General features: G+C 35.5%; 1 protein-coding gene across 1 annotated transcript; it reads left to right on the plus strand.

Moving 5' to 3' along the window:
- The first annotated feature begins 2,372 nt into the window (after positions 1 to 2,372).
- On the plus strand, positions 2,373 to 10,101 carry LOC105343859 (uncharacterized). The gene is made up of 10 exons (XM_011451357.4): positions 2,373 to 2,752; positions 3,453 to 3,626; positions 4,557 to 4,817; positions 4,925 to 5,187; positions 5,712 to 6,278; positions 6,655 to 6,919; positions 7,253 to 7,426; positions 7,845 to 8,105; positions 8,326 to 8,588; positions 8,908 to 10,101. The coding sequence occupies exons 1-10, from the start codon at positions 2,454 to 2,456 to the stop codon at positions 9,498 to 9,500; spliced, it is 3,120 nt and encodes a 1,039-aa protein (XP_011449659.4). The 5' UTR covers positions 2,373 to 2,453; the 3' UTR covers positions 9,501 to 10,101.
- The last annotated feature ends 1,303 nt before the right edge of the window (positions 10,102 to 11,404 follow it).

The raw sequence follows: 11,404 nt of genomic DNA on the forward strand, positions 1-11,404 counted from the left end.
CAATATCAACTAGCATTTTGTATTGATAGGATTATTGGCCACGGAATTACGTATCCTTGAAACTGTGGTTTTCAGAAAATCCACGAAAATTGATACCCACGAAAATTAATGAAACCACAGTAAATCAAATTTGTATTTATTTTTCTCAAGGGCACTGTCCACTTTGCAACATACATAGGATTCCATTGATGATAACCGTGAAATGACATCTAGAATAAGAATTGAAATGAATTTTTAGGACTATGATTATCTTGTTTAATGTGAAATAAAAATACAAGGTCACAACTATATTTCTACTGTTCCAATAACTTTTTTTTTTTATCAAACATGAGTCTGTCTACGTTGTATTATTTGAACTTATGAATGTTTTATAGAAAATGCATGTATTTTTATATAATGAAAACATGTTTGGCCCAACAATTCTCAATTTTCTTAATGATATGTTTTATATAGAACAGTATGAAAGTAGATAATAGAAAGTGAATAAGTTCATCTGCATACAAATGATTTGTGTTTAATGATGCAAAAACCAAGAGAAATTCACGTACGTGAATCAATATCATCCCTCACAAGCTCGACATCATCTAAATAAATACAGTACATAGGGAAATATTCACCCCCGTTTTATTTTCGCACCTTCCGCCGATCCGCCTTCATTGTCAGGGGCGAATTTAAGACTGGGCGAATTCCGATGTCTCATAATATCTATCGTTATACACAACTGTGTCTGTGCGAATTCAAGACGGGTAGAAAATATTACCAAGTGTAGAATAAAGTGCAAAATAACACTATATACAGTATCTAGAAGTCAAACATTAAGCTGTAATTAAACGACTCTTATTCCACGTGTCAAATTTTTGACACAAGGTTTGTAATTGTTCCTTGGATACTGTAACATATTCAAGATTTTATGAAATAATTGAATGTTGTTACGATTATTGAAAAATTTCCCCTAGTCTTTTATATGTCCGGAATGATACTGTACCTTTTAAAATTTGCGAATAATAGCACAGTTTTTCTTAGCATAAGAGTTAAGTGATCTTACTGACCAATCCCATTTCAATTGCAACGAATTTTTATTTTAAGTTAAAGGAGAACGCCATATACAATACCATATACATGTACATAGCTAAGTTATGAATGCAACCAACACAATACCGATGACAGCTGAATGTTGGCGGAAAATTATCCTCTCGCGTACACGGTTAAAAAAAAAACCCCAAAAAACAACAACATCAGACTGCACGTTTATAGTATCTTCTTGACGTGTTTAAACTATAGTTGATTGTGTATAACAGAATACTTGTATTGATATCTTATAGACTCTATTCCAAACATTTTAACTATTTACTGCATCGAAATGTCAAATATTTTCAAAACGGCTCAGACATATGTCCCCTTTATATAGAAGGTGGATTCTTGGTATGTGGCTTGAGGAAATCTCCAACTGTTTGATGTTCTAATCGACCATTGCCTACAATGTATGTCACTTGATGCTATTTTCAACTTTTGCCTATAAAAAAGCCTACGGTGGTTTCGAAATAACTCCAAAATAAGTAACACCCAAAGAAGAAACTGAAATTATAAGATTGTCCATCCAACAATCTTTAATGTTGTTACTAATCTGGGCAATAATAATAATAATCCTTTCTGTCGAAAAATATCAATAAAAAGCATTTGGGTAATAATAAAAGTGTCATCACGTACGTTTACAAGAACAGCAATAAACACTAATTTTGGTCCCTGTCAAATTAAGGTACACAGATAAAATTAGGTTTAGTGCAATTGTCAATTCTAAATTGAACGAAGCGCAACAGTACAGGTTTTATTATCAGGACAATATACTGTCAGATCCTGTTAAATAGAGCTTTATGTAATCCCCGTGTCAACCATTCTTCATTGGCGTTACTGAAATAATTTTTTTTCTAGAAAAAAAAAAGAATTAAAAAGTCTACGTGTTAATGTCAGAGTTATTTGTTTAACGGTAATAAAATCTAAGACGTAACAATGAGAAGAGTCACGTTGTTGCGTTCATTTCCATGAAGCCGCAAAAGCAATTAAATTTTAATCTACATAAAATTACAATATAATGAAAACAGAACCATTAGCGCTCTCTATCTCGGCTCAAGCTTCTTTTGCAATTCTTTAAATATAACCTCTTAATTTTATAAAAATTTATAAAAGAATGATTTTCGGAACACTGTAAAGTTTGATTACCAGTATATTACCTAACTTTGTCTAGATGAATTAATTTTGACAGCTGTTCTAAATTCGAACATGGTGCATGAATAGGAAGAATTAACTAGACATAATGGTGTATCGAAAAATGACGTAAATATGCAAAATATTCAGATTAATCGCACATCACACATACACTGATGACTTCCTTACAACCATTAAAACAATACATAACGGTAAATTAATCAAAAGGGAATACACTATTTTTTAACATTATGAGGATTTTATTCTTGTTTCTAACTGTTTCTTTTACGGCAGTAGTCGCAGAAAACTACAACAAGACGAAAATCCATTACACTTTAGGATCCGCCTATAAAAAATGTCGGCAGGCAAAAAATCCAGGAATGGTGGCAGTCGTGGTGATAGATGGACAGGTGGTGTTTTCAGAAGCATTTGGTGTAAAGAATCTCGAAACCAACCAACCGATGACCACCAGTACACAGTTTGGAATCGGGTCACTGACCAAGATCTTCGCCAACTTGCTAATCCAGAAGTACTTCGGCGATGATTCCAGGTAATGCGTGAGAGAGACAGTTCAAATACAGACAGTTAAAACATTATGATAAGTTGTAAAGAAATACATATTCTAAAATCACATGTAATACAGTTTTTAAGAATACAATTATATTCTCTGTGAGCTGGCTCTTTGTCTGCAAATTCCATTCGAACCTTTTTAACAAGACCTTGGGATTTCAGTAGAATGTAACAATCCATTTCTTGCGTCAAAACAAGTTAAAATGACGCTGGTTTCAAGCGAAATATACACTGACTGCGTAATCTTTGCTAAAAAGTCAGACAAATCCTGTTGATTTCAGAGAGCCATTACTGAGTGGCCTACAATGAAATAGACAGGCCTACGTCACATTGCCGTTTGACACAACTACCTAAAGTCAAAGCTCTTGTTAAAATGGTTCTCAAAGGATGGGAAAATACACAAGTTTTGGCGAAGAGAAAAATATAAAGTTTAACACAAAATGTATCTTGATGTTATCGTGATCGGTTCACTTATACCGATGGCTTATATATGTGACATCATATCTTGATAAAAGTAATTAAAACAAAGTAAAGTAGACGTATATTACAACACATGTGCTATACATTTCTTTAAAGCGATATATGTAGTGACCTTGATGATGTCTCAATTATCATGCACATGTATATCAATTAGGCTATTGATTTTGTTGTCTTGTTTGTAATAAGCATGTATTTTGCAGATATAGCCTGATTACAACATTGAGGCTTCTTTTCGGTAAAAATAACTTATTCGAAAATTCCGAACTGCGTACACACTTTTCGAACACGCTCGATTTGATGGCTCACAGAATGGGATTCCCAAGTCACAATTACCTACGACTGGACGATTCACTGCACCGGGGGAACGTTTTAGAGTGAGTTTAATTAAAATCTTCTCAACTTATCAACAAGCCCAAACATAGCAATTACGCTGACAGTTATGAAAAGGAAGATAACTCTCAAATGTTGTTACATGTTTAAAACATTTGGTAAGATCTGTTAGTCTAACTTAACATGCAGGTAAAATGCGGGGAAGGGGAAGGGGAAGGGGGTGGGTCGAACGCAATTTTGGTGAAAAGAGTCCAATTATTTTCCCAAAGAACTCTAGATTTACAAAATTTATGCCCTCTCAGAACTTTACTACACCAAATCAGCCAAATCTTTGATATCATTTGAAATTTAATTTTAAGTCCTTTCAGATAATAGCATAAATAAAGTGTCCCGGGGCTTTTATAGGTCAATCTTGCAGTTGTTTGTAACTGACGCTCACCTTAAAAAAAAACAACCCTAACCCCTACAATTTTATCTAGTGTTTTTATATTCTTTAAAATATTCCCCGATTCTATCATTCATTTTTAAAACTGGTATTTTTACTTCAAAATGAGATTTCAGCCAATCGCGTAACGCCTACCCATTTATTCCTAAGTACAATGTTCATTATCTTTTCTCCGGTGTTGACATCCGGTGTTTAATTTGGTACTCTCGTTCCTATATTTTGTTTATGTCTGATGTTAAGAAGATTGAAAATCACACATTTTAGTGGTGTTTTTTGTTTTTGTTTTTTTTTTATTTTTTTTTTTTAAGATGCAGGATTTGTTTCTGTTCAATTCTAGTAATATTCTATGTATCAACAAATTTTATGGCTAATTTTTGAAAATTTAATTGAAATATTTTTGATCACTAAAATCGGTATATGCTGAAATGGGGATTTAAAACAAATAAGCTGATACATATCTCACCCTAAAGTATAAATCATTAATGCAAGTACATCGTAATCATTATTTTTTCTATAATTTTGATTCTAGACGGATACGAAAATTCCATCCTCGTGGAGGATTCCGGGATAGCTTTTACTACAATAACGTACTGTACGGACTTCTGACTGATATTGGTGAACGGCTCGGCGGGAAGAACTGGGAAGAACTAGTTCAACAAGAGTTCTACAGTCCCACTGGAATGACCAACTCCTCTTTCTTTACGACACTAGATCCAAACTCAATAAATATCGCCACGGGATATAAAGATGACAATGGTAATCTTTACCCGACATCATTTGAGTTGCTAAGGTAAAAAACACGGCTTATAGGTTTCATCGTTTAACTTGAGTGAGACATCCTTCAAGAACTGCCAGAATAGAATCTTGTTTAAGTTTTAGTGTTTTTTTGGTTTTCAGGAAATGGACGGAACTATGTGGTGCGGCATGTATTACAACCAGTGCAGACGACATGGGTCAATTCATGAAACTCCTGTTGAATAATGGCGTCACGGAGTCCGGCAAAAGGCTGGTGGGACATGAAGAAATGAAGGACATGTTCCGGTCTTGGAACATCCCACGCTCAACAAAGCTTGATAAATACTTCTCTGTTATAAAGGGAGTGCCGTTTTCAAGAGAGTACACTGGATATGCTTTGGGATTGAAGACAGGTTTCTATAGAGGTATAAAGGTTTTCCCTGCTGATTAAAAATAAATCTGATTTTTTAACAGTATAGCCTATACAAAGTATACTTTGCGTTCACATGTAAACTATTATCAAATTCGATAATATCGTATTACTGTATACAGGGAAATATTCGCTCCCATTTTATTTTCGCCTTTTCGTCCTCGTTGTTAGACTGGGCAAATTCCGATGCCTCAAATCGTCCCTCTTTAATCACAACTATTTCTGAACGAATTCAACACGGGGCAAAAGCGTTTGCAAGTAAAGAAGGGCGAAAATAACATGAAAATAACCCTGTATACAGTATATACATATTATGTTTGTTTACGTACCACTGTATGGGGCGTGGGAGGGGATTATAGTAATCAATTGAATTCAAAGTAAACATATGATGACTGTTTTCTTTTTAAAATCATTGATATTGTGAATGCTTTGACCACGGTGGTATAAGAGGCAGTTGTACCATTAACATCATTGAAAACAGTGGCATTTAATATTCATTTTTTGGTTTTGTTTTTTAAGATCGCAGAATACTTGAGGAAACGGGCGACATATTTGGATACAGTTCTATACTCACACTCTTTCCAGACGAAAACCTCGGAATCTTCGTCGCCATGTCGGGCGAAGATGACGATGAATTGTTCCGAATTACAGCTACCTCTTACATGGCTGACGTCGTGAATGGTCAAGAGCCATGGTTGAACGCCTCTTCTCTGTGTACTTTCCCGGAACCGTTCATGAAACCAAAAACTAAAAAAGGAAAACGTGCAATCAAAGAAGTTTCACTCGGTCGACCGGCAAATGTCTTCGCTGGAATATATCGCAACGACTTGTATGGGGACATAGCAATCGCAGAAAATAACGGCTCACTTCAGTTACAATATGGATACGTGGTATTTGACTTAATTAGGAGAGATTCTAAGTCTTATAGATTTTACATGATAAGTACAGGAATGGCAGCACATGCTTTTAAAAGACGATCTCTAGAATTTAAAGCCAGCGACCCGGAGAAACCAAACTCTATCGACATTGCCAGTCTCCCCCATTTTGAGGACAGTGACTTCATACGACAACCACACCTCACTGTTGGTATGTTTGTAAGTACTTTGCTCATTCAGCAACAGTTATATGTAAAATAATGTCAGTTTGAACCTTAACAGCTTAATCAAATATACACGTATTTTCAAAAACAATCTCAATTCAGGTAATATTTTTTGGTGAAATAATTAAAACAAAAACTATTATAAATTAGAGTCGCTTAAACTCCCAATTCAATTATTATAGTATTCTATATAGTATGGTTTCAGCAATATACATGTATAGATCCCTATATCCTCCCCCCCCCCTCAACTAATGATTTTTGTAACTGTATCCAAATTAATTAATTTTAAAACTCTTGCATGCACGAGGTAATGCATGTAAGTAGTGTGAATTACACTATTAAAAGATGGTTTTTTTAACAAAGCTAAGGTCGTGGAAGATAAGACAACCAGAGAAGGGATTCTGGACAGCACTCTTAGGACTACCTTTAAATCTTGTCGGTGGAACCAGAACCCCGGCATGGCGGTAACGGTGGTCAAGGACGGGAAACAAGTCTTCTCCCAGGCGTACGGCCACAAAGACATTGAATCCAGGGAACCAGTAACCAACACAACCATGTTCGGAATAGGGTCACTGACCAAAGTATTCGCCAACCTCCTTGTTCAAAAGTTTATGAGCAACTTTTCTAGGTAGTACTTACGTTGTATTTCCCCTGCGACCCATGCATGAACTTTGATACAAAATTACTGGGGTTTTTTTTAAATGCGTGAACATTATAGCCACCCCTCTCCAAGGTCATTTGCATCGGTAATTGTGTTGTCAATTTTTAAACTGAAATTTACAAAATAATTGTACATGTAGATATATAGTTTCTAATTAATTGATTACAGCCTGTTCGAATTAGAATTTTTCGACTCTTGTATGAATGCATCAATCTTTTTAAACACCAGACATGTCTTAAGTGTAAAAGATGTACCAAGTAACGTCTTTCCGGCATTAGGTACAGTATTTTCACTCAATAGGTACGACATGAACACCACTCTCCGGCACCTGTTCGGCAACAAGGAGATGTTCAAGCACTCCTTCCTGTTGTCTCAGTTCGTGAACACCCTGGATCTGATGTCCCATAGAACCGGACTTCCGGCCTACAACTACCTCCGGCTGGACGATAAACTCCGGCGAGACAACATAATAGAGTATGATTGGAATTATTCTCATGTTCGTTATGTAATTTCAATATAATATTACAGTTCTCATTTTTTTTTATAATCAGTAATTTATTCCATAAACCGATGTTTGATGTACATCCCTGTCCATCTATTTTGTCATTCTCGCATTTAGACACAATATATAACGGTTGTACTAAACCGAAATCTTCAATGCTGGAATTGGCTAAAGGAACAAATGCTGTGTACAATAAACTCTTTCGTTTTTAATTTACATTTCTCATAATGCATATCATTCCAATGCATAATTTATGCCAGTTTTCTCTCAGTTCGTCAAAGTTGCAATTAAACCTTCTCAAGAAATAGTTTTCTCTCAAAATTGCATTAGAATGATCGAAGGATTTTAAACTTATATGATGTTTGCTTCCATTGCATGTCGTTATTTCAGACGAATTCAACTTCTTAAGGAGGGGGGTGGATTTCGGGAGCAGTTTAAAGTAAACAACCTTATGTATGGGATCATCACTTTCATGGCCGAAAGAATTGGCGGAAGTTCATGGGAGAAGTTGATCAAAAAGGAATTGTTAGATCCAATTGGAATGAACAATACGTCATTTTTTACGCTGCTAGAACCAGAGGCTGAAAACATCGCAACGGGCTACATACAAGATGAGGGGGTGTTGCGGCCAGTGTCCTTTGAATTTCTACGGTAAATCTCCGGAAAAGAAATTCTATAAAAGTTTGGAGTTTTAGTTTGGAATAGATAATTTTGTCTTGAAATATTCAATGCATGACAAAAATTTCACTTTCGTATAGTAGGATCACATTTATAATGCAAATGAATATTCTTCATTGATTTTTTTTTTGCAAGTTCTTACAAAAATTGGAACGTAAATAATAATTACAATGCGTCTTCCTGTATATTTCAGACAGTGGACTGAATTGTGTGGTGCGGCATGTATAACAGCTAGCGCTGACGACATGGCCAAATTTATGAACTTCCTGTTGAACGGTGGAAAGACGGAATCGGGCCTCAGGCTGATGGACGAAGAAAAGATAAAAGAGCTTTTCTTGCCATGGATACACCTACAGAAGTCGGATATACAGGAATATTTCGAAAAGTCCCGAGGTGTTCCATTCTCTAGAAAGTATTCCGGATATGGCTTGGGATTCAATATTGGAACGTATCGAGGTTACTTATCTTATTTTGTTGGATTTTTTGTTTAATACTTGGTACTGATACAATACCCTGCAGCGAAGCGAGCAGAAATTTCTCTGTACATGGCTAACTTAATTCTTTCCTTCTTGGCACCTCTTTTCTTTAACATGAGATTATGAAATATACATGACATTTCCATATATTTGTGTTGTTGGATGGTATGCCACTGCATGGTACCTAATGCATACATATTTTTATTGATGTGTTAAAAGGTCAGGATATTTATAGTATTTTCAATATACACAAGATGCACGATTGCCAACACTTTTATGTGAATCAAATCTAATTTCAGATCATCGTATCCTAGAAGAAACGGGAAACATTTTCGGTTATCGTTCTTTGATGACTCTTTTTCCTGATAAAAACCTTGGTATATTCATATCCACGACGGGTGAAGACGATGACGAATTGTTCCGTATTTCCGTCAGTTCCTACATTGCTGACCTATACAACGAGGAAGAACCGTGGCTCAATTCCACCCTACTGTGTAGCTTTCCCCGGCCCTTTATGGCTCACTCCCCAAAAAGACGTTCACGTTACCTCCCAAGCGATGTTCCACTAGGTCGGCCGATAGGGGACTATACAGGAACATATCATGACGAAGTATTCCGTGACATTACGGTCACAACAGAAAATAACCAATTAAAATTGACTTACGGTTACGTGACATTTGAATTACGAAAAAGGGCGGGAAAATCTGAAAAATTCTATATGATAGCAGAAGGATCGGCTCAATATGCTCTAAAACCAAGAACAGTGGAATTCCGGGAAACCGATGCCAACAGAACAGGGTACATTAACGTACTCTTTATTAAGAGCTTTGAGGATAGTGAATTCTTTAAAGTACCGGAAATTGATACGACGTCCATTGGAATATGGCGGTGATGGAATTTTTCAATGACATTACATGTGATTCTTTTGTCATATTTCGTCAACACCTTAAAGCATTCAATTTTATATGCATATATAAATTCAAATTATTTTTATCTCGGTTGAAGATAAACAAAAACTATGAGCAGGTTAACCTAGGTAGTGTGAAAATCATAAACATTTTCATTATATGTTAGATATTTTATATGTTTTAAGAGGATATAGCACAGGCTATGACAATTTAATTTCTTTTAAATATTTACTGGTTTTGCATTTATTCGCCCCCCCCCCCCAAAAAAAAAATTCCTCCCCCAACACCCTCTGAACATTTATTTACTTATCAGACACGAATCCATTTCAAAAGACAGATATCACACAAATGTATATACATGTAAAGTTGGTGTATTTTGTATAGAAGAGTTATACATGCGTTTTAATAAATACCCTAAATTACAACTTGCTGTGAATAATAATTATTCTAGGTCTTCTTGTTTGCCAGCCATACTCATTATATTACAAGCCACCTTTAATTACTGCCCATTTGTTGTTGTTTTGGTTTTTTTGGTTTGTGTAAATAAACCTTTCATTTTGAATTAGTGTGTAAAAAGACAGCCGTTTAAGTGTTCTTCGAAGGTAGGTGGTGAAAACTCGACTTTAACTACGACCCCCCCCCCCCCTTTCAAGACAAATTGTCACCGGCAATTTATGAAACATGTATGTTGCAAACGTCTAAGAAGCTTATATGTTTTGCGTTTAATCTTTTATAAATATGTAGTGAATAGGCTTTTTCATATGAAATTATTGCACGAAAATTTTTAAAAAAAAATGTTTGAAAAATAAGTTTGATAACACTGAGCAGTACTTTGACCGAGGTAAAAATCACAAAGACCGTCTCATGCATTACATGAACTCTGTGACCCAAATATTTTCCTGTTTATACACATTGTATATAAAACTGTCCTCAAAGTTTAATGGACCTGTCAAACGTCCATTTAGATGCCGGGCCGTTCACATGCTTGAAAGAACAACAATAAAATACCAGTATGAGAGAGAGAGAGAGAGAGAGAGAGAGTAAACTGTGTACCAATTGAAAAACTAATACTACCTTAATTATTTATCATCCTTAAAGATGTATAATAAATCAAGGAGTAGTTTTAGCGAATGCGGTAAACAATACAAACTTACTAAGACTTTCCGAATTTTATTAGCATCACGAGAGAGAGAGAGAGAGAGAGAGAGAGAGAGAGAGAGAGAGAGAGAGAGAGAGAGTAAACTGTGTACCAATTGAAAAACTAATACTACCTTAATTATTTATCATCCTTAAAGATGTATAATAAATCAAGGAGTAGTTTTAGCGAATGCGGTAAACAATACAAACTTACTAAGACTTTTCGAATTTTATTAGCATCACGAGAGAGAGAGAGAGAGAGAGAGAGAGAGAGAGAGAGAGAGAGAGAGAGAGAGAGAGAGAGAGAGAGTAAACTGTGTACCAATTGAAAAACTAATACTACCATAATTATTTATCATCCTTAAAGATGTATAATAAATCAAGGAGTAGTTTTAGCGAATGCGGTAAACAATACAACCTTACTAAGACTTTCCGAATTTTATTAGCATCACGAGAGAGAGAGAGAGAGAGAGAGAGAGAGAGAGAGAGAGAGAGAGGCGTTTATAAATCACTGTAATCTGCACGTCTGCACATTCAAAGAACATCTGTATAAACTTAGCTGCAGGTCTGTAGCTCCCGGTCTGAAAAAATTCGGATGGACGACCTGGGAGCTACAGTGCCTCCCATACTAAAAATCTGCAATTTACGGCGCACAAAAAATTGCGCTAGTTTTGGACTGATTAATCTCAATTCCGTACATATTTTGTACAAATATTTGATTCCCAAAAATTCCTCGGACAATTTACTGCAG

This window comes from Magallana gigas, chromosome 6, assembly GCF_963853765.1.
Source record: "Magallana gigas chromosome 6, xbMagGiga1.1, whole genome shotgun sequence".
In the NCBI taxonomy this organism is placed as follows: Eukaryota; Metazoa; Mollusca; class Bivalvia; order Ostreida; family Ostreidae; genus Magallana; species Magallana gigas.